Consider the following 24,824-nt stretch of genomic DNA (forward strand, 5'->3'; position numbering starts at 1 on the left):
TCAAAAAAACCCATGTAAGGTTTCAAAAAACCCCTCTGAACATAGCAAATTATCTTCAAACTACTGTTTTCTGTTTCTCAACTTGCAGTTTTGCAAACTCTTCTAAATACTCCACCTTTCAAATTGTTCTTGTTGCAACTTGGGGATGAGTGTCTGATTTCACTTTCATGTGGGATAATAAAACTAATCAAATAGACCAGAGTTGATGTTCTGTCTCTTGTGACTGGTGTTACGAGTAAGGTATGGTGGTTGGCCCATGCAAATGAGTAGGAGTTGTTGAGTGTGGTGGGGAGAGGTTATTTTGGGGTTGGCAATTCTTTTGACATATACGTTTGTTTCTGTTCTCCCTTCAATCCTCCCCACCCTGTGAGGTGGCTGCCTGGCAGCTCTGATAGACAGGACTGTTGGGGCATATGGGGAGGGGTAAGTGGGAGGCGGTAGGCAGTGGGGGACACTGGGAGGCCTGGCAGGGTATCATCGCACCGCCAATCAAGATGCGAGAAGAGCTCCATCAGTGAAAGGCATGGAAGGACATATAAGGACAGCTAATAAATATTAATGAGGCTGATGCACTCTTGGAGGTATAAAAGACCGAGATGATGCTTTGTAAGCCAAGCCTCTGGTGAGCAGAAGGAGTCTCACTATGCTCCCAGCACTGTCATCCCGCTTTGCTTTTTAATTTTAATGGGTTCTAATTAGATTTTATTTACTCATTCCTGCCTGGGGTCTTGAGTAATTTATAATACTGGTGATCCTAGGAAAAAGCCTATTGTTTTGCCTGGACATGTACTCAATTTGGGGATAAATCACACTAAAGCTGAACATCATGTGACTTCTGTTTCCCTTTTTTTCCCCAGTATTTTTAGAGATGGAAATGCTGATGAGAGTTATTTAGTTGTATGCCAGAGATTTTGCTATTTGATGGAGAATCTGTGAAGTGCTTTGCTTTCAGGTCAGGAGAGTGAAAGACAAAAAAGAAACAACCCAAACAAAACAACAAAAATAGAAGAAATAATAGTTGCAAACATGCTTTGTATAGATCTACAGCATGCTGTAACAGTACTTAGAGACAAAACTGAACCAGAGTCAAGTCTGAGAAGATACAGACTTCTCCAGGCAAGACTGAAATCTGCATGAATGTTTTGGGGGATTGGCTGGGAGCAGGTTAGTTTACAGGCTACAGAGTCCAAGGTTTGACTGCAGTTAGTCTGGATATTTGACTCAGTTTTTGTGTTGAGCAAAATCTGTTGAGAACTAGATCGGTGTCTGTGAGAAGCTAGTGAAGGATTTTGTGCCACAGTTGAGGAATAAATAGCAAGAGACAAATGCTAAAACTTGTCAGCCAATGTATAGTAATCTCTTTAAGGCTTGTGCACCTTCATTAGCGTCAATTCGCATGCAAACCCATCCCAGCTTCCTGAAGGGATTGCTGGACAAAGGAGCCAGCAATCTTGTTGCTTGTGACAGATGGTAAGCAGGGTCATGGACTGTGGCTTGGCTGGTTCAGACCAGAGATTTGGAAAAACCATCTTGTGTAGGCAGTTCATGCTGCTCAGGACTAAGATGTGCTGATGCTGTGCCATCCTGGGTTTTAGGACTAGGTCTGGATAAGGTCCTTGCTGACCTCATTTTTTGTGCTGTGTTGAGTCATATGTTGAGGAGGATCAGAATGGATTTTCTGACCTTTAGAAACCCCAACCAGCGTTTCTTTAGTGTTCTGACTTTTATTGAGGTGAATCCTCTCTGTAACGTAAGCAAAACTGCTTCAACAAAATCAGCCTTTCTTCAACATGGAAACATCTGAGTCGGGATGGTTATGGGCATGCTCCACCATAGTGGCTGAAAACTTGCTGGTGGAACTCCATGCCTCTCGCTGATGCCATCTTTCCAGCAAGAACATGCAGCTTCACTAGAGGGGAAGACTGGACCTGGCAAAGCAAACCATTAGGATTGAACTCTCTATGGCAGACGTTTTGAGCTTGCATGTAGGAACAGCTACAGTGGTGTGTGCTAGTATTGCTACAAATGTTCTTTCTAGTGGTTGGCCTGGATTTTCTCATGGGAGTATGAATGTTGCTAGGCTGAAACTACAGATGGCAATTAAAAATAAGGAAAAAGTAGCCATGGAGTGTGCTGGGGACTTGATGAAGGCAGCATTAGGAGAAACTGAAGGAGCAGAAGAGAGGCATTTCATCTTTCCAGTCATGACTGTTCTCAAATCAATTTTTCTTAAAAGAATAAATACATGAAGTTTTGGCAGCATGGCACAGAAACATTACTCATTGCTTCTCCTTCAACAATTCTCCAGTGCTGAGTCTTTCAGCTGCCGTAGGAGATGGCAAAATCTGGCCTTATCCATGCAGTTATACCCTGTGGATAGTAGTATTGGTGATTTCTAAAGGAAGAGACTTAAAATGTCTTAGTGTAAAGAATATATGTATGTATTCTGTATGGGTAACTTTAATGACACAACCTCAAACCGTAAGAGAAATAGGAATAGAATATTTTGCAGTAAACTTTGGTTTTTGACCATAACTTGGTCCAGGTTTCCTCTCCAGACATTCACTACAGAAAAAACAAAATGTTATGTTAATTATTATTTTCAAATTATTATTATTGTCATATAGTTTTTAGTCTCAAAAACATATTTATTACCTATCATTTGACATTAATGCCTCAATCTGTTGTCTCAGCACAGTAAATGTCTTTTCTATCATGTTTCTGCAGCAACTAGCACATCTTTATTGCCCCTCTTGTAGATGCTTATTTAGTAGCTGAGCTGTGTCTGTTTCCTCAAGATGTGCTGAGGTAAACTCTGAAGTAGGTGTTTCCCAGGGGTTTATATCTCCCTAGCCTTTAAAATCTTAAATCCATTCATTTGGTACTTTATGTGGGAGAAAAGCTCTCTGGTGTTTTAAGAACCTGAAATTGCTGAGGGAGGTCTTGTCTGACATACCAATGCCATTTCAGCTCCTGACCTGATGCCTATCCATCTGACTGGCTCTGCAAAGGCCAGTTATTAAGCCTTTATATGATGTAATAGGAACCAGGTGAAAAGTGGAAAGACACTTGAGGAAGAGTGAGGGTGTTTGAAAAAATTTACTTTCTTCCAGCCATAACAAACAAGCTAGCTAAAAAGACCAGAGCAGAATGGGTAGTTTCTTCTATGTTAGATACAGTTAAGAAGGGAATCCTGTATGGCTGTGTATATGCACTGACAACCTGTGTGTTGTAATGAACAGAGCAGCTTTACAAAAAACAAACAAGAAGAAAGAAAGATGATGTTGTAAATGTCATGTAGCTGCTGTGTTCCAGCACCAGCTGTGTGTATAAATTGGATTGTAAGCACAGGACTATGAGCCCCCTTGGATAGAAAATGCTGCAATAAATATTACTATTCCTAAGAAGGTTCCAGGAGGAAGTCTTTCATACATTTATTTGACGTGAGGTTACCTTTTATCCATCATTAGAACAAAACTGCTTATCCATCCAAGTGCTTCTGACTGATGTTTGACTATTGGGAAGTAGCAGCTTGGTTTTGTGTTGGTTTAGAGCATCTTCAAAGGCCACCATTCATTAGGCCTAAATTTATGTTCTTCTCCTACAGACTGGCTGGAGTGGGTTCTGTATATACTGCTTAAAATTGGGGCTTTTTTTGGAAATGTATAATTGGAAGCAAAAGTCATAGGAAACTAAAGGAGTGATAGGTGCATTTTACAGAAATTTTAAAGTTTTTCCAAATTATGAGTTTAATTGAGTTGAACTGGACACTTTCAAAAGTTCTCTTATGAAATGGGATTTTTGAGAAATGTTCTTTTCCAACTGAAAGGTCAAGCTTATGGATTGGGCTGTTTCTCCTTCCATTTGTTCCTCTGAATTTAACCAGACAACGGACAAAATTCCAGTCTGTCAAAAACTTGCTCAAGTTCAAAATGTTTCCATTTTAATGAAATGATTATTTATGAAGAAAAAGTATTTTCCAGTATTATCTGGTCAGTTCCTTAGAAGAAGAAGAAGATTGGTTTTGCCTTTTTTCCATATAAATTCCTTCTCTGACTTATTAGAGGATTAACATTGTTTATGCCAACACTTCTTTTATTTCTGTGACCTCTTTTGTCTTATGCATGGCTCTGTATATGATAAGTAGATAAATGATTTAATATGATGTTTTGGGATGTAATATTGAAGTACTTAACCCAAGCCTATCTAAAAAGACAGTGTGCGCATGACTTCCAGACTTTGAGCTTACATCTCTATTGAAGTTTATAAGCATGTTATTTGTATTATTGAAGAGTGAATAATTTCATGTGACAGCTATAGCTGGTCTATAGCTGCACAGATAATTTGGCATAACAGACCCCAACTAAAACAGCCTAGTTCATTAGATAGTAGAAGTAAACAAGTCCCTGGGTGTGTTACTGATAGGCTGGATTCAAGTTCAAACAGGGGACCTCAGCCAATCCTTTAAACCATGAATGCACCCATATAATTGGCCAGTGAGCTGGCCAGAGTTAAGACCCTTACACAATCATAGATGTAAGAGTGGTGTAATCATAGTGTAAATTCAAAGCCCCTATAAAAGAGGGTGCCCTTCAATAAATGTTGGCTGTTGCTGCATAAACCTGGTGTGTCTTGTCACTTGTCTGTCTCCAAAACTGCAACAATTTCGCATAGGAACTATCTATGCAACTGCAAAACTGACTGTTTGCAAGTGCTGTGTATAGATACAGGGATGAATATGCTCATGGACCTATTAAAATGAGCAGAAGGACTTCCTCTGGTTCAATATGCACATTATCAGATATTAGGTAGCTGATTTGAAAAATGAGCTACAGAAGTTTCATATTGACTTGTCAAATTATTACAGAACCTGAACTGAAAGAATCCAGAAGTCATAGATAAAAATATGTTATGACAGCCTTGTCCAATTTGTTTTCCACCAGCACAAGGTGTAATGGCGTAGAACATGAGTTAGTGTTGTAACAGTGCAGAAAATCAATGTGTTCTGAAGGAAGGAGCAAGAACATAAAATTTTGATCAGAAAGTTCTAAGTTTTTTGAGTGTATCTCAATAATATAGTAACATTTGCTAAGAAAGCTAATAAAGGTTTTCACTGCTCATAGACTTGCAAAGCCACAAAGAAAAGTTGCAAGCCTGTAGTTTAATGTGGGAAGCAAAGCTCTTTGATAAATTTGACCAGGCTCACACCTCAGCACTTAGCCTCCTTTGATCATACAATGGAAATTTGTTTCTAGAGAAGCATGTTTCATAGTATGCCTATTGAGGTTTTATGCCCCTGAAGTGCATCTTAACAAAACAGTCATGATGAGGAAACACAATATCCTTTTTTGTGGGGCTTAATTATGTGCTTTGGTAATATCTGTTTTCCCCTTTCTCTTCATTCATAGCAGATGAAGAATTTGTTTTATTTTATTTTTCATTGAATAAACACTTCTTTCAACAATATTTCTGACATTCTGTTTACCCTAGACAATCTACCCTAGTTAGCAGAGCTGCTCAGATGAAACTCATATCTGCTTTATAAAAACAACCAAATTGAAATTAGCAAATGTTATGGTTTAGCATTTCTAGTGTTACAGAAGTGGTCTTGACGTCAAGGCCATGTGTGTATAAAGCTGTGTATGCAAATATGGATAGTCCCAACTCCAGAGCACAAATACAGACCTATGACTGCAGTCATGTACTGCCTACTGGTTATTATTATACCCAGTGCTGTCCCAGCTCATGATCTTTTCAACTACCAAAAATGTTCTAAGGAGAAAAAAATGATGAAACATTGGGGAAATGGATATGAGTAGATTGCTTCCTTTTTTCTCAAAAAGTCATACCAAGTCTTGTGTTGTAATTTAAGTGCTTTCATAAATTATAGCATAGTTTAATGTTATTTAAAAGTGATCTGCTGCACTGTGAAGGGTGCAGTGAAAAACTACTTACTACGATTCATGTATATTTCTAATTCTGTTTTGAATTCAGCTTTTTGGTGAAGCTATGAAGCAGAATTCCTATTTCTAATTTATTTGTCTTCTATTTATCTTTTACCTACCAACAGCTGTTAGCATATTGAATGCTGAGTTTGTGAGGCATATGGAAAACTCTGTTGTAACTCATCCGGGGTTGGATTTGCAGTTTCCTGAAAGGGCAGAGCTCATAATTAATCAGGATGTAGTAAAAATTGCAGTGGGAGAATTATAATAATATCAAAGCAAATATAATAATATCAAAGCATAAGTGAATGTTTTCCATTGTTGAGGATGAATGGGGATGAAGAAATGGTTTCTCGGTTCCCATCTGGTTTGTTGTGCTCATAGCTTCATAAATCTCTCCCAGAATAAATAAGCGCGGGCTGATAACAGTGGACAGTACTCTTACTTTTGAAAACAGAGTGATGGAACCCATATGGATGATAACAGAACTATCAAGTGATGAGTGTTAACAAACCAGAGTAGTCCACATATTTAGTACACGAATACAGATTCCCAGTCTCTATTTTCTAGGAACAGGTCACTGATGATCAGTAAAGGATATTGTACAAACCAGTCTTGTCCCTTCCTAAATACTGGTTTTGTTTTGAAGGAATCATTTAATTGTATCTACTGGAGTAAGATTTTGTTGTTTGTTATTTTAAACTAGAATCTAAAGAGATGTTCTTTCACATAATTTGAATTCATTGCTGGGCTACTGTGTAACCTGGCCCTCCTTATGAACATCTCAACATCATTATTTTATGGGCCTAAGATAGTTAAAGGCACTGTTGCTCTACCAACCAAAGCATAAAACTAATAAAAAAAAGCTTAACTTCAGGAAGCACTGTCATATATCAGCTGCCTCAAGAGGTGGAAATTCTTGATAATGTACAGATCACAATGGAAAGCAGATGCACTTCCATTTTGCATTTGTAGTATACATCGTGACTGGTACAGATGTCCATGTATATGTATATATACATACATATATATATATATTTTCTTTTGTGAAGCAGCTACGTGAACTTTTTCTGTATTACATCTTGAAATTGCAAAATCAGGTAAGCCTGAGGTTTTTCACAGGTCACCAGGTAAATCTTCTTGCTGGTTTTGTGTGAGTTGTAGAGAAAATGTGCTGACATGACATGCTTCTCATATTTGACATTTAGACATAACTTACTCTTGGAGAGTAACACCTGCTACTGCAAAACAAATTGCCTTAAGTAACAAAGCTGTACTGTTTGTAATGTTTTCTCTCTGTTTAACTGCCTTTTACTGACCTCTGAAAGTCGTTACTGGATAGGGCACTGTTCTTCTCTCATCAGTGCTTAGCTGAATATGGTTCTTAAATTGCATATTGCGCCCCAACATCTCAGGAGCAGGACAAGCAATTGAAGCTATCTAATAGCAGGAAATCTATGTCTGAAGTCATAATTTTTATGGTAAACACATAGGTTTGCATGATGACTTCATTAATTATCTAATTTTTAGAAACAGTATGGTATAAAGCCCTATTAATTCAGCTTCAAATTTCAGATCTGTGGTCAACTATCATGTACTTTAACAGAGCTTTTCAAATATTTTAACAAATAGGGACAATATAGAGGGTTTTTTTCATGTCAGGCTGGTGTGTGCCACCTCATTTACGTGCCTGATACCGTATATCTGTTGCATTTCTTTCTTCCATTAGTAACTAGTTTTTGTTTGCATTGCAGCCTTAGAATGCTGTCTTTTACACACATAGAGGGATAAATTTGTCCCAGAGGCACAGTAATGTTGATTTCAAGGATAGCTTGTAAAGATGGTAGTTTGTATATGTGAATGCAAGGGTGAAAGATGATTAGATTAAATTAGATAAGATTAGAGTTTCTGTAGATGTTGTATCTCATCTTGGTTTCATGTCACAGTTTCATAAAGTGGAGCAGCTTGATTCAAGCTGAAAAATGCTCCTTGGAGTAAACATTGTGTGAAAACAGAGACAGCTCTTTCCCTATTGACTGCAGTTCTGTTTATAAAGGACTGTGAACATCTGAGTGTAGTTGAAATTACTGATAATAATAAAAGGGCACCAGATTTCTGTAGAGTGTGACAAAAGGTGTTTTTATGTGGTGTTTTGCCCTGTTCTGTCCGTTTTATTTCAAAGTTTGTAGGCACACATAGCTGGGATTTATATCTGTTTTGCACTTAAGGGGAAGAAGCTACACTTGGGGAAAAGAGGACAGTTTCCAGAGAAGCACTGAATACATAGTAACTAGGTGTAATTAGGAATTATTGTTTTTTCTATATCATAATAAAGAGTTATGTGTGATGTGTGTCTTTCCCCACCTCCAATTCTCCTGCCCTTTCCACCTCTTGTTTACTACTCAAATGCATTCATTTTTAACATTAAGCATAGGAAAGATGGAAAAGGTAGGCTCTGTGCCATATTCCTGAATTGTAATATATATGGGAACTGAAACACTAGAGATGGAAGCCCTGTGCCAGAAAGGTGGTGGCACAAGCACTTCAATGGCCATGGCCCTTGGTTCACCACAGTAAGCACTTTTTTTCATATGGGACATTTAGTTCCTTCCTAAGGGGGCACACTGGAACACTGTTACTTGGTCTCCAATAAGAGCAGTATTGTTATGGTACTACTCTTAACCTGTGCTCTTCTGACACACAACCTTGGGTGTTCACTCCTTGGAATTAGCAATTATATTTTTTCTACCACCTCATGTTATGTACTACTCAGGGCACACTGCAAATTCTCTGCTTGAAACTAGATTGAGAAATACAGAGAAAGATCATGAATGAAATGATCTGATGGCCTCAGTGCTAGTTTGCCATAGCTGGCTTAATGTACCTCAGATAGGCTCTGGTCATCAGCTGTGTGAGGTGTCTTTGTGTCTTTGTTGGTATAGACTTCAGCATGAGAAGGGGAAGGCAGAACTTGGAGATATAAGCTACGTTGCAGATATAAGCTAGTTGCAGAATAAGCTATGGTATCTTGAACATTTGGCCCAGTCCTTAGCCTAAATTGGCTGTGAACTTTCCAGAGAGAATTGCAATGCAATTCTTTTGAACACTCATGTGATGAAAAGACAATGTAACCAAGCAATGTAAAATCCAATAGCTTTGCTCCCCAGGGTGTTGTTTAAAATTTTTATTTGGTTTATATTTGTGTATGGGGCTGCTAGCTCAGTTTTACACTGAGATGTCAAATGAATTCCCAGATCAACTGAGGATTTCAGCTTTTCAATGGCCCTTGAGGTTTAAATATTTGCAAAAACTCCTCCTGAAGTTCAACTAACCCTGAAGCCTGCAGTAAAAAAACAAACAAACAAACAAAAAAAACACCAAAAACCAAACCAAACCAACCAACCAACCAAACAAACAAAAAAAAACACTCCAAAAAAACCAAAACAAGAAACAAAACAACAACAACAACAACAAAAAAAAAAAAACCAACCAAAAACCAAACAAAAACCCAACAACCCCCAAAACAAAACAAAACAAAAAAACCAAACAAAAAAACAGAAGAAAGGTATTCAAGGTTGATGTAAAAAGAGGCTGTGGAGACAAAGTTAATATTTAATTATCCTAGTAACTACAAAGACCAACTGCAGTGCTGGTTGGAGAAAGTAGAAATCTGTTTGGATGTGTCACAGCAACGCTGTTGATTTACACATTTTATTGATTTAAAAGCAAAAGATGGGGTTCTTTAATTTCATCTGATGGAGTTGGAGGACAGATTGGACTTCAGTTGTTTGAAACATTTTTGCCCATTTGCAGTCTAATTGACTATAGTTGTAACTTGCACTGTCTATTGAGCAGTAATGGTGATCTATCTATGTAGGTGCTAATTTGCTATAAGGAAAGAAAGATTCCTAATACAAAAGGGAAAGTCAGTGACCCAGATAATAGGGTGAGTGTGACCATGCCACATTCTTTGCCCTATGTATAATCTTCACAGACTGAGAGTAAGTGATGAATGCCTTCTCACTTTTAAAAAAAAATCACCCTGTTGAAATAGAGAAATGAAATATGAAATAGAGAAAATGTCCATTGCACACCATTTGGAATGCAGATTATGTGTCCACTGACTCATGTTAATACAAAGCAGCATCTTGAGGGGTGGAGAAATTAAGATTGCATGTCTTTTCAGCTTGTCTTTCTCAGATGGTCTTTCTTCCCTCACTGACCGTAATGCAATGATGTGGTGTGGACATTGACAATTAGAGCATTAAAGCATACAATAAAGGTGTTTGTTTTATCCTGGAATTTGCTTTCATTTTCTTAATCACTTAAGACATAAATTAAATATCTATTTACATTTGATGTGTACTACCATTGTCAGTGAATTTAAAGCTATGGCAGAAATTTGGAGCCTGAATTTTAGAATTGCATGTTTTTGCAAGTTTGGGTCATATGAATGAAAGCTGGAAGTACTTAGTACTCCTGAATTTAAAAGTTTTTTTTCTTTCCATGCAAACATTGATAACTTGACATTCTTCAGGCATCTGTATGTATGTGTGTACAAATATATTTGCTTATATATAATAAATACATGTATGTATAGTCTGCCCAGAACTTTTGCTATGTTAATTTTTTGGGTGTAGTACCTAATGTAACAAAGTGGTGATATTCTGTCCAATTAACTGATTATTTCTTGATATTTTCCGACTTGTTCTCTTTCTTTTCTTTTTTCCTTTTTGAGTCTTGGTTGGTTGGTTGGTTTGGTTTTGATTTTTGTTGTGGGTGGTTGGTTTTGTTTTGATTTTTGTTGTGTTTTTTTTGGGGTTGTTTGGTTTGGTTTTTTGTTTGGGTTTTGTTTGTTTGTTTGTTTGTTTGTTTGTTTTAGCCTTTCTTCCTTGGTTTGAGCAAGGTTACAAGGATCATGTTAAGAATGTTGGCAGTTTTGTAGTTCTCATATATGAAAATATAAACAAGAAGTTACTGCTTGATTTGATTTCCTAAATTGTTTGACAAACCTTGTTGAGATAAAGGGGTGGCTTTCGATTGTTTTCTTGTTTCTGAAGGGTGACAACAAATTCTTTAGTTGACATATTTTGACTTGGCAGCTAGGGTGCTAAATGTGCTGCAGGTGCTGGAGGGGGATGGCACCAGGCTGGCAACAAAGCTGTTCCAGCACCACAGCAGGCAGAGTTCTGCACTCGTGACACTACTCTCTCAAGCAGCCAGCAGGGCTTGGAAGCTTCCCTGTAAATGGGAGCTCACTGCAAGTGAACCTGATGCATTCCAGATGTACACAAATTCAATGACTCAGAAAGCTGCTCTTTTAAAATAGGACTTACAGCATCGTTTTATGGGGCTTACAGGCTTTCAGAGGGCGAACTGAACTCACCTGTCAGCCTCGAATCAGTGAGATTTTTTTGAGTTTATTAGTGTGTGAATTTTGTATAGGAGCATCTACAGAGTGCTTTTAAAAGTGGGTTTTCTTTCTCTGTTGAGATAAATGTCTCAAGATAATTTTTATGATAGATTTTAACAGCAAAGTGGTAGCTTTAGAAAGGAGTGACAAAACCCACTGGTATTAATTTTTTAATTACTTTTTGTGGGGTCAGTTTTAAGCATGATTTTTTAATGAGAATTTTTAGTTATTCATTAGGAAGGACAATATTCTCAGTTGTCTTCATTTTATGTTAAATCTCAAAGTTCTGCTACTACCAATTCAGAGAACATTCTGTAGCATACATTGCATTTAATATCAACTCACATAAGATAAAGAGCTTGCAATGTTCCTTTGCTTACCGGAGCAATACTTCCAGATTCTGCTAATGAGTATAATAGATGCTGATTAAGTTTTGAAGTGATTGCAAGAAGTGAGATTATAAATTTTGAGAGAAATAATTCACAGTATTAAATGGTTGGGATTTTTTTTTGTTTACAAGCACGCACCTTTGACTATTAGAAAATCCGAGAAGATTGTTTAGCATCTTCATACTTTGTTTATTTGTCAACAGTAAGTGTTGAAATTGCTGCCAAAAGGTTAAACGCTTTCAAGTATTCCCATATTGATGAGCTATTAATTTGGTACATAAGGAGCAACAACTCAAATTAGTTTTGCAGTCTGTCATGTACTACATATACTATTGCAAATCTGTATTTGCACTGATAATTGATTATGAGAATAAACAAATATTTTGAAAGTAAAATGTCCATTTATCAATAGGATTGGTCAGTGTCTGCAGTTGTTTTTAAGTGTGAGAAAGCAGATGCATTTCCTGGATGCTTCTATCTTCCTCATAATAATCTGTCATTGAACTGTAAGCCATAATTTTGGACTTGATAAATGAAGATGATCATAAATGAAATAAATAAAGGAAACAAATGTGCTACAAATATGGCTTACATTACACAATGAAGTTACATTCACAATCCACAGCAATCAGCTTAAAACCTGAGTCTAGATAATATTCTTTCAAACTTTTCATTCACTAGAGCCCTGATTTGGTATGTATCATCAGGAACCCATATTTTGAAACTTCTTGATAAACACAGGCAGATGGAGTCCAGCAAGCTCTGCCTTTGGATGTCTAGTACAGCTTTGATTGGCAGAAGATGCTGAACAGTTTATAAGCAATGCATTTCCAGAAACTCAACTTTTATGCAAATGCCCTAGCTGCACTAACATGAAGAAGGCTGTAAGAGTATGACTAGTAACAGAGGGTCAGGCTGCCTTTAAACACAGCTCTTGGCCTACACACCAGCCATCTTCAGAGAACTGCTGATAAACAGAAGTGTGCTGTGTGCCAACATGTATGTCACTGGAACAGCTGTTCCTTTATAGAAATTGGGTGAATGAAAAGTGGTTCCTTCTTACTTTTGGGCTAGCGGTACTCTAGAGGAAATGATTGTGAGCATCTCCCTGCCTTGTTCCCTGGAATTCTTTGTCCATTTCTGAGTAGCTATGCTGTGTTTTCTCTGTGGCACTTCCTCTGTTTCTTCAGGATGTATGAATGGTTCTAGAATCCAGTTATGATAAATACCAAATTTAATATTTGTGTATTTTTGCTAATTTTTAAATGAATACCTGGTATATTTCATATTATCTTTTATTGTTACTTCTAAGACCTGCAGTTCTGTGCATTGATACTATATATTCTTGTGATTTATCTTTAGCCTTTATTCCTATTTGTTAGCTCATTTTCTGAACAGCCTAGAAGGGTTAAATACCAAATAATAAATGTGTGTGCATGAATATCTATATTTACCTTTATGTGTGCATGTCTGTGTTTGTATGTAATCTGTGATGCCATATTGCAACAGTGTGTTGATTCATGATATATAGGTGTTTCCCTTGATATTCCAGTTACCGAAGATGACTCCACCATGTTAGGTCCAGCATAAATATCTAAAGAAAGATTAGTCACATTCCGTTGTAATTTGTTGCAATTTCCACACATTTTTTCATTTGCATCAGTGTCTGGATTTTATTTGAGCCTGGGTTAGATTTTATTCTATCCTTAGTATAACTAAGAAGACTTTTCAGAGAGTTGCTGGAATAAGTCTGAATTATTAAGAGACAAACTGAAATAGCTTGTGTATTTGAATGTAGGCATAATATCTTGCAGTTGTTGCATTTTCCCTGAATGATTACTTTACAGTTTTCAACTAATATATTATCACACAAAGTAGGGCATGTGAAATAATTTCATGTGAGAATCATGGGGTTTTCCTACAGCCCCAAAATACAGTATCAGAACCCTGAGTCAGGAGCTGTTCATTCCTAGGATGGGCCTCTGCATTCTGCAGTGCAGCACATTCCTGAACTTCTAACTGCTGAGCTTTTAAACAGTTGAGTTGTGACACTTCTGTAGCAGAAGAAAGCAGGATCAGAGGGTGAAAGTTTACCAGTTATACTAATGTAACTATTTCTGCCTACAGTGTTGATGACAGAACTGCCTACCTGGCGCTGGGAGCAGTGAGGAACATCTCACTTAACATTTTGATCTCCAACACTGGTGATGATGCCTATGACACCAATGTTTTCTTCAATTTTTCTGGAGAGCTCTTCTTCATCAAAATGTGGCAAAAGGTAAGAAAGGCTAATCTCACTGCAAGCAAGTCTCTTAACTTTAAGCCAATTTAATTACAAATTAAGGATGGACTAGAGGATGGCCTAGTCCATACCACTGAGACATTTGGAAGTTGGTTTTGGTTATGGTAAACTTTAATTCCTTTCAGGCTCTTTAATGAGTTTTTTTTTTTCTTTTATGGATTGGCAGGGTATAGATTACACCTTCTGTAGAAGACACATGCCTGTTATTTGTGGTGCACTAATGAAAAAGTAAAACTGTTTGTTTGAGGTATTGACAGGTAGAAGGAGGCTGGTTGGAAACTGATAAGGTACCAAATGGTACTGAAATACAAAGTGTAACTTTTGTTTGAGTGGTGCCTCACTGCACCCAGCAGTCCTGGTTATCTCTTGACCTGGGCTTCTAGACTTTCTCCTTGTTGAAATCAAGGTATAAGGCTTGTTCTTTGCTCATATCCTGGTATAACTTTGTGTTGTGGCCGGGGAACATCACTAGATCTAAGAGGTCAAGAGTGCTTTTAATTTCATCCACATGGAGTCAGGTGAATATTTTGAGTTTTAGTCTCTTTTCATTTAGATAGAAATACTTGGATGTTTTCATTAGCAGGAGTTCATTTAGAAATAAAGGTGTTGTAATGAATCAAGCTTTTTGCAAACTGATGGCTGTGAAAGCTTTTTGGGCGTGAGTGATGTGACAATAATTGTGCAAAATGGGAGCTGTATGATTGTGATGACATTCTCTGTTTGTTCCTGCTTTTCACCATTTTTTGTCTCTCCTCTAGAGCTTTGCTTTCCAGGCCATAAGAGCAATATTAATAACAGTAATACAACTATTGCAAAGTTCAAGATTAACTTGGTCCACTGAACCAATGAAATTTTGTCATTGTTTGTCATGTTTTATGATAGGTTTAAATTATTATAAACCTCTTAAATAAACTCACTGCATAATAAAAAAACATAATTTTTTATGGATGTCAATTCCCTTAGTGTTCAGTTTTGACTGAACTGTTGCAAGCCTCAGTGAGTTGTCTTTTTATTATAATCTTTATTTTCAGACATTATGTGCTACAAGTGTGCAATTTATTAGGAGGGAAAAGGCAAGGCAGGGGAAAAATTAGAAATGCCTATGCCAATGTAAAACTTCTCCATAGTGAAAGTTTTATGTCAAGACTTTCAAGGTCTGGCCCAGCTCTCATTGATGTCAATGAGAGGGTTTCCATTCCTTTCCACTAGAAAACAAACAAAGCTTGATGCCTGTTCTTTTAAAAGATTGTTGTCATCCTTTTTATTTTTTGCATATTTTACACAAACCAAGTAACTGGAACATCAATTACCTTCATCATTTTCCTTGGCCAGTACCATGAGGAAAGAAGCTGATGTCTTTTTTCCGGTGATATTTTACCTTCAGTTTAGGTCTATAGAAGACTTGAAAACATCTGTGCTGAGTGCTGCACAGAAGGAACAGTTTCTGGAAGCAGCTAACATTCTAGTATTTTCTCACTACTCACTGTATTTTCTTCTAAGATAAGTTAATGTTTCTTTTTAAAAAGTACTGCATACATCTTCCTCTTTGATGCTGCAAACAGCATCAAAGTATAGTCTGCTATCATTCCTGCTATTCCAATGTTCTTATGATTAATTTCATTGGGTTTGAGGTGTTTTTCTGATATTTATTTCATTATTTCAGTAACAGTTTTGGAAAACCAAGTTACAGGATTTTGTTAGGCTGTTTTCATTTGTCTTGTTCAGCTTTTGCTTTTGGTCAAAATAATATATCATTGGCCTCATCATTTTTTCAGGTAAGAAACTGGATAATGACCTCATAGCCTCAATTATAGTGTTATATTTTCCCTGAGCTCTTTGACAATGTGGGGGTTTTTTGGGTAAAATGTCAGTTTCCATGTCAACCTACTCCCATCATTTGACATTTATGCCTATTTTGTTCCTTGTTGAATATTGTCCAAGCAAAAATCCAGAACATAAAGCCAGAATAAAAAAAAAAAAAAAAAAAAGACAGCAGTTACAGTTTTTCCTTAGAGGAGCAATTTTGGAATCAAAAGAGCTTTGTGTGGTGGGAAGCATTGAGTATCATCTGCCTTTTAATGAATAGTCCTGAACTGAAATTGAATGAGATCTTTCATGTGGTTGCTTGATTGTTTGTCTGCAAGGTGACTCTGAGAATGATGATCATGTAGTAAGCTTTTTTAACCTGTCTTTGGACAGGTTAAAAGATGCTGTAAGTTCCCTCTGTGTTTTTCCTATGACTTCACTGGAGACATTTGTAGTAATTCCAGTGCAGTTTTGTTTCTTTCTGTGGATTGGTTACAATGAGACCTGACAGTGCAAAAGTTTAATGCTGCTATTTTTCAACAGAGTTCCTGAGACAAAATGCCACATCTTGTGTTTGAAAAACAATGGGGTGGCCCAGTTCAGGGATGATGATGGTACTGTTCCCTGAAGAGTCTGAGTAAGCTAGCCTCTCTTCCTTTCCTGAAGATTGAGATTTCATGATACTTTAGGTATATTTATATTTACTATAGGTAAATAGAGACACCACCTAAAAATCAGTTGTCCACTGGAATAATTTCACCAGGGAAGTGGTGGATTCCCCAGTGCTCGACACTTTTAAGGTTCAGCTGGACAGGGCACTGGGCCATCTTGTTTAGACTGTGCTTTTTTCCCAGGAAAGGTTGGACCAGATGGTCTTTGAGGTCCCTTCCAACCTGATATTCCAAGCTTTGCTGTGTCTCTGCAAGTTGAAAAAGCATTTGCTGATTGATATTTAGGAGACTCCACCTATTCCACTGTCTTGGTTTGACCCAGAAGTGAGTTTCTGGAAAAAGTTGTGGTCAAACCAATCAGTGGCCAGATTTGAAATTGGCACCTGTGGTGGCCACTGAGGATTTGGATACGCCTCTGAGAACACACAGGGGTTAAAAGCAGAAGATTCCCAGAGAACTTCCTCTTTGGAATCCCGCGTAGGTGAGTGGAGTCTGAACCTCTCCCCTGCCCAGCTGCGTCTGGGTGGGGGAGGGGAAGGCCATGCGGCCTGTGGGGAGGGAGGCCAGGGCTCCAAAAGGTGCGGGGGTGGAAGAGACCGTGCAAAGGTGGAAGAGACTTGGGATGTCTGGGCAGCCGCCCCCCCCCCCCCCCCACCCCCCCCCACCCCTCCGGAGAGAGCAATAGAGACTGTGCTGGGAGCACAGCCGGCCAGAAGTGGGGGATGCGGGCAAGAGAAGGTGCCTGGCAGCTGTGGGAGTCCTGGGCAGACAGAGGCGAAGATTTTAACCCCTTGGTAGAATAATGGAAACCTTACAAATACTGCTCCTCCTGAATCAGAATGAGGAGAGAGGGATGATGGACTGACGAAATGGGCAAGTGTGAGGAAAGCTGGAAGATGTGAGAAGAATCCTAGGTGGGAAGAGATGATGGAGTGGCCTTGAGCTGGACTCTTTCTTGTATGGCCATGGACAGACGCGTGTTTTTTTTTCCTGTCACCCAGAGACTTTATTTAGGGGGAGGCAATGCCTTGGAGTCAAGAGTGAAGCAGTGGCATGAACGGAGACAGCTGAGGAGGGTGTGAGATGCCCTCTGTCTCCATGGAGAGGAAGATCTCTGTTCATGAGGCCCCTCAGCCCCAGGGGGTGGAATTTGGGGGGGACTGGTTTTCCTGAAGTTGAGAGACTGCTGCTTTTGGAACTGGGTGGAGCATCCTTAAACGGGGAACCCTAAAAGCAGTCCTGGCCCATGTGCAGTGGTGAGAGCACTGGACACAGGGGGGAAGAAGTCACGAGGGCCGATGTTCTCTGGGCGGTGCCACGAGTGACATGGAAACACAAGAGGTTTCAACTGTGTTTCTGGGGGAAGCCTATGGTGCAAGGGGGGGACTCCTCTCTCCCTGATAGATTTGAGGTTTGATTATTTGAGGGGTGATGATGGACTGAAAGTTGATTATCTGAGAGATGGTGACAGGGTGGAAATCTATGGTGTCATTTCATTCTGTGGAGAAAATGGAGGGGAGGAGGAGGAATGTATTTGGAGAGTTTTCATTCTTAGCTTTGTGTGTGTTCCTTTTTAGATATTGTAATTAATAAAGTGTTATGTTTTTCCCTCCATCCCCAAGTGGGAACCTGCTTTGTTCTGTTTCCGGGTCACATCTCACAGTAACCATTTTGGACCTTCATGGGGGTCCTGGCATTGTGCCAGGGTCAACCCATGACATCCACTATCTGATTTTTAACTATTATGCTGCAGCTAGTCCTCTCCATTTCATCTATGAAACCCAGCCATTTCTTTACATCGCTCCTGACAGACAGTTCTCTGAAGAGGCACAGTATGTGGCATGGGCTGACTTGTCATTCTTCTGTGGTCCTATGGATATAATTCCTGTGCAACATTTTAAGACCTCACTCTATGAGATATGGTTTTTTTACAGGTCCATATAGTACAGCACTACAGTAAATTTCAAAATGTGTCCACTGAGAAAAATGTTACTTTTGAAATATGTGTTCTTTAAAAAAAAATAGAGAGCAAGAGAGACACTTCACCTGCGTGCTTAGATTTTTTTTGTTTACTGTGTTGGCAAAGAATCTTGTCCCCTCTTCTCTGTACAGTAGATTTTAAAATACTTTTTTAATCTGAAAATTTATTGTTTCTTGATTTTAATTCAGCTTTAGGAAAGCATTCTATTTTAGAGTCCAAAAAGTCCACTTAACAGAGCTGATACAACTTTCCTACCAAAGAATGCAGTGTTGCAGTGTGGTGAGTCTGGAAAAAGAATTCAAAGCTACTGCTACTAATTTCTGCACCATTTTACTTCTACTGGAATTACCTCCTGGCTTGTGTGGTTTTGCTGAAGATGTATGTCAGCAATAGGCACTTTGCTAACCATTGTTAGCTGCTGCTCAGTGCAGAGGGATATTTTCAGTACAGTTGCAGAAAAAGCATTGTAAGCTTGCTGGCAGTGGCAGTAAATGTGTAGGGCAGAGCCATGTCTCTATTAAATGAGCTCAGCTATGGCATGAGATTTTATAGCAATGATATAAATCCAGCATATTTACCATAGTAACAGTAAAAGAATGATAATATACAGCATTAATCTCTCCCTGTTCTGCAAGGTCTGATAGGAATCTTTCAGCTAACCCAGCACTGGTTTTTTGAGAGAGCAGGTCAGGACATTCCATTGCTGAACGTCATTCCCTGATGTAGATTGTTCCTACATTTCAGACAGGCTTCCAGTATCCAAAATCAGCTGTGTGTAACATTCCTGATGCTTCTCACAACAGCTTTTGCCAAGTGACAGGTGAGTGAAGTTGGCAAGGCTAGACCAGGGCAGGATTAACAGTGAGTTTATAATTTCTTTGGATGCAGTATTTCCCCATTATTCCTTTGTGAGCATGTACCTGAAATACTGGTGTGGAGTATGAATATTGCTGATAACCACTTATCATAATTACCATAACTTATTGCTGATAAGTCATGCTGCTTGTGGGCTCTGGGATTTTACTTCTGATGAATAATGCAATAGTCTCTATGTTACCAGGAAGGTCATGCAAATTTGGATAAGAACTCAATCTTCTTCCTCACTCCCAGAGCTCTTGCTGGCATCTCTTGTCTAGGATTGCCCAGGAGGGCCGCAGATGAAGGCAGAGTTTAACTTTTTCCAAATTGGAATTCTCTTGCACCAGATTCCCACACTGATCAAATTTAGTCCCAGAGTCTTAAATGTGGCACGGAGAAGATAGGACACAAAAAAATAAAGATACATGCTCCCTTTTGGGCCACTGCAAGTCTCTGTTTTTCTAGCAGTTGCTGCCCCTTTGGGTTGATGCCTTTTTCTGAGCCCTAAAAAATCATGGTTAGGTGATAAAACACACCTAACTTTTTAAAGGAGCCCCCTTTTAAAGGATCCCCTCAAGTGCACAAGATACCAAAATGTGCTTAATATACACCCATGACATAAAGTGAGTACAGTTTTATAAGATTAGCAAATTAACATAATTGACAAGAATTCCCAGTTAGAGACACAACTGATCAGGTAACTCCCCCTTTTGGTTCAATCCTCTTTTAAAGCTCCTCTTCCTCATTAGTTGTTTATGGGAAAGTGGCGCTCAACCTTGGTTCTTGGGAGAAGCAAAAACAGAATTGGGACCTAGGAATGTATTTTGTCTTTCTGTCTAACAGAGCAGGTAAAATATTAGCTACAAATCTATTCAGTTATACAATAATAGGCTACAGAGCTACCAGTATATGTGAAGAATGTATAAAAGCAAAAATCAGTTTAGCCTCGGGATCCTCTGGCAAATGAGTTAACATGATCTGCCTCAATTCACATCCAACTTGTTAGTAGAAACCTTTTAAAGCTTGCTAGCAGGAATCTTTATTTTAATAAGAAGTAAGTGTTCTGATTTAATCCAGCTGATTAAATCAGCTTGTAGTATGTTCAACTAGCTTCTGTAAACCGCTCTGACAGAGGATCAGAGGAGAGTGTTGCCAAGTAGTGTGGAAGCTCTGATTCCTTGAACAAGTGCATCTGGAAGATTGTCCAAGCCATATACCACTTATATGAGGAGATTTGAACCCTTTGCCAGGAAATCAAAAGCTTTTATTGCCAGGTCTTGGGAATATCAGTAGTGTGGCAGTAGCCATGCCATATGATGCTTCTCTGTTTTTGCAAATCTAATGGTCAACTATTGCTCCAGAGTGCACCAAAATGTTTTGTATCCCTAGGGTAAAATTGTCCACTTTCTTAACTGTGAAGAAAAAAAGGTGTGCAGCTCAAGTTATCAGACTTCATTGTTTAATTTTATTTTTCTGTGAATGCTCAATGAAACCCACAACTTTTCTAGTTCCCTAGGAATAAGTAAGGAGTGCTTTTTCAGGTCAGGGGCTGTAAGTGTCATGTAATATACCCCTACTTACAGCAGGCAGAAATTGAAGGCTGGACTGTTGATCCAAACTTTCCACTTGGGATTCATGTATCATTTCTGTCATCAGGGAATGAGCATTGTAGATTTTGTTTATTCATGTAGTTAGTAGCAATTTGAGCCTTTTAAATTTTTCTTCTATACTATGATTCATCATATAGATCTGAGAGATATTGATATTTGGGGCATATATGGGGTTTGTATATCTAGAGATATAAATACAGATATATAGCTATATAAATAATTTTTTATTACTTTATTTTTTTTCCCCAAATTTAACTGAATGAATAGAATGAAAAATCCTCAAGTCTTTTGGGATAATTCTTATCAAAAGGGGTTTAGAAGCTGTGATTTTACAGGACATTAAATCTTGCTTTGCTCAGTGTTGGAAGAACCTGTCTGAGTTTGATTGTTACATACATTGAGAAGTTTTATGCTGATCATGTGGGGCTGTGCTTTGGGTTACACAGTGTGGAAAGTGTTTGTCCTGGAAGTAGCTCATAATGATTATTTGACTGTTTTTCTTGGACGTCTTTTCCAACTTTGTGTGGCTCAAATTATTAAGGGAAGTTTTATGTGATTGCCTAGTTCTACCCTTCTCACAGGTCTGCCAGGGGAATGATTTTCTAAACGAAGAACAGCTGTGTGGATGAATACAGTAATGTGAGATGTACTTTTTGTAAGGGTTTAGAAGGCAGTCTGTGCTATAGCAACGACCATTTACAGTGAATCCTGACCCACCTGCTGGTGTAGATCATCATACTCGAAAGGTGTACCATGCAATGTGGCATTTCTCCATGTCTGGGCATCAGCAGAGGTCCTGGTTTCCATCCAGGTGAGGTAGGGAAAATGAGAATCAAAGCAGTTAATTTAGGAGACTTCTTTAAGGAGGTGGAGAAGGGCTTCTTGAGCCACAGGCAGTAGCTATTCACCCCTTTTCAGTCTCTGAGTGGCCCATAGCTTACCAGCCAAGCTGCTTCTGCCTGCACATTTTCAGGAGCTGCACAGAGCTGGGAGCCAGCAGTACCAAGTCATGGGAGAGGGCTTTGGCAAAGAGATTTAGCTGCCTCTGTTGTTGAGATTCAGCCACCCCTATCTAGACTATTATTTTGATAAACTGCATTACTAGGAGAAAGGTAAAAACCCTTCACAGAAGATAGAGCCCAGTATGTAGTGAACTCAGTATGCTTATCTTGATTATACTTATTTAAAGATTATGCTGTCCCTATGGATCCCAAAGATCACCAGTGACTTTCCTGTCCCAGTGTCTCACTTCATTATCATGTTTTGCTCTTAAATCAGTGGACAAAGACTTGCCAATGTTTGAGGCTAAAAATCTATGGGACAGGGTTCTTCTCCTATGTTCTTAGGATGAGGCTTAAAATTGTCTGAACTTTTACATCCCTTGTAAAATACCTAAATAAGAATTAATTTGCACAGCTTTCAGTGGCTTTCATTACAGCAAGAAATAGGGGGTTATTTTTGTTGTTATTTGAAGCCTTAAGTTTATTGAGTTTCTGGTATGAAAGGTCAGTTCTGTTTTGGCAGGAGTTTCTTTTGGTCACTTTTCTAATAGGCATCTGTGTTGCTGTCCGAAGATAAATGACACTCCTGGTGTAAAATCCAATAGAATTGTAAACAAATATATATATCTATCTTTATGGTATGTATGAACATGTATATTATACAGATAATATGCATGTGTATATATATTTATTTGCATTGCTTAGTCCTTTAGAATGTTGTAGTCATGGTCTTCTATAGTGGCTGGAAGTAGTGTCAATTGTTCTCTTTCACCTAGTTGTTTAGTTTTCTCCTGTGAAGCTGACAGGATAAACCCCAAACTCTCTTTAATCTTATTAAGCACAAGACATGATCACGGGGCATACTTCAGGTATAGTCTCTCTGAAGTCAACGACAGTTTTGCTGTAGAAAGACTAAAAAAAAACCAGCTACACAGTCAAAAACATGAGTAAGGTTGTAAGAAATTTTTAGCTGAAAATTTTGATTTGTAATACATTTAACTAACTTCTCCACTCAGTAATTTTCCCACAGTTGAGTCTGTTTTGCCAGTAATGGTTGTCAATGAGTGATCTTTCCCAGTCCTTATTCAACACATGAACCTTATGTTGTATTTTCTCTCCCTTGCCCAGTTGAGGAGGGTGGTGATTTAGTGGTGGGCACCTGGCATCCAGCCAGGATCAAACCACCAGAATATTTCTCTGTAATAATTCAAAAAACAATATAGGTGTTAATAGTGCATGGAGCTACAATTTAATAGTGTGAAATACCTATGTGTGATATATGTATACATGTATACATATATCTACATGTGAAGTGAGATGAAGGAAAGCTTACCCCAGAGCCCTTTCTTCTCCCAATGATTTCCTTGTCTCTGATTCTTCCCTGGGTTTTTGGAGAGCATGGACTCATACACACAAGAATGCACTCTTGTTATTAAGCTTATCATAATAATCCTATACACAGATAATGAGGGAATAATGAAGATTTAAAAAATACATATTCATCCACATTTCTTTTAAATAAAGGTGTAATCAAATGCAATACTCTTGACAGATTGTAACAGTATATGTATTCGAGATACACATGTCAGGGTATGAAGAATACAGGAACAGTGTATAATTCTGCACATTCTTTTTCTTAAGTTTTCTAGATAATTAGATTATGTTTGAACAGGCATTTAATCAAACAAATTTTCTGCAGTTTTATAGAGAAAAGCCTTTTTGTGGGAATAGTACAATCTCAATTACTTCTAAATTTAGCTGAATGTGTGTCAGAGATACTTTGTATGCTAGTTCTTATGATTGCTTCTTAAATATATCACTGCGGAGTCAAACTGATTTTTCCCTTAGTTTTCATTTTACTATGAAAATGTGGAACTTAGTATGTGGAACTTGGAGGACATGGTTTAGCACATAGAAGTTGCCTTATGCCTCGTACTATATTGGTGTATTTGCTAGCCAGTGCAGTGCTTTTAAAAGGCATGTCTTCAAAGTTTTATGAACAAAGATTTTGTCTTGATTGGCAAACTGATAGTACATTACTAAGTGATGATAAATACTACCTTTTTGTCATGCTTTGGTTTATGTCGATCATGGATTTTTCCCATTCCGTACCTAAGTATCCATTTTTTTGGTGGAGAATAGTGGATATCTGGTTGGTGATCGGTCATTAGTGGTGCTCCCCAGATCTCAATATTGGGACCTGTCCTGTTCAGTATGATGATCTGGATGAGGGGATCTAGTGCTGTTCTCGTTTGAAAGCAAAACTAGTGAGAGACTCCAAGTCAGAAATACAATTTATTAGGAAAAGGGAAAAAAACCCAAAATACATGCAATTATGCAAAAGAAAAACCATTGGCAGAGTCAGAATACACCCTGACACCTTGCTAGTTAGGGTGGTGGTAGCAGTCCAGAGGGAATGGTCTTGTTGAAGTGATGATCCCGTAGAAAAGATCTGGTAGCTCTTGTCCTCTGGAAAACAGTGGGTAAGGGCTGCTTGTTCTGTCCCAAAACCCAGATTATATCCAGGTGGGGATGTTAGCATTCAGGAACACATAATCGCAGAATGATTATATGCAGGTGCTTTTATTGAAGAGCACTGGTTGTCAGGAGTACAGACCCAAATCTGACTCCACCATGGGTTTGGGATGAACATGTTTTTATATTCTATCGTTATATAACTTACATATTAATTATTAAACTTACATTGTTCTATTGTATACATTGATTTCATCCAAGCATAGGTTTCTCGTGATCCCCCCAAACCCTTGAACATAGTTTCTCATGATTCTTCTCACGTAAACAATAATTATTTCTAAACAATCATCACATCTAACAATTATATCATTTA

The 24,824-nt window shown here is 38.3% G+C and overlaps 1 protein-coding gene across 5 annotated transcripts in view; it reads left to right on the top strand.

The window, feature by feature from the left end:
- Positions 1 to 24,824, top strand: part of ITGA9 (integrin subunit alpha 9) — a 244,994-nt gene that overhangs the window by 134,244 nt on the left and 85,926 nt on the right. For all 5 annotated transcript variants that reach the window (XM_064421253.1, XM_064421279.1, XM_064421270.1 and 2 more), the window contains one exon: positions 13,875 to 14,025. In XM_064421253.1, coding sequence (XP_064277323.1) covers positions 13,875 to 14,025 — 151 coding nt within the window. The remainder of the gene's footprint in view (positions 1 to 13,874; positions 14,026 to 24,824) is intronic.

The sequence above is a fragment of the Passer domesticus genome, chromosome 1, assembly GCF_036417665.1.
Source record: "Passer domesticus isolate bPasDom1 chromosome 1, bPasDom1.hap1, whole genome shotgun sequence".
Taxonomy (NCBI): Eukaryota; Metazoa; Chordata; class Aves; order Passeriformes; family Passeridae; genus Passer; species Passer domesticus.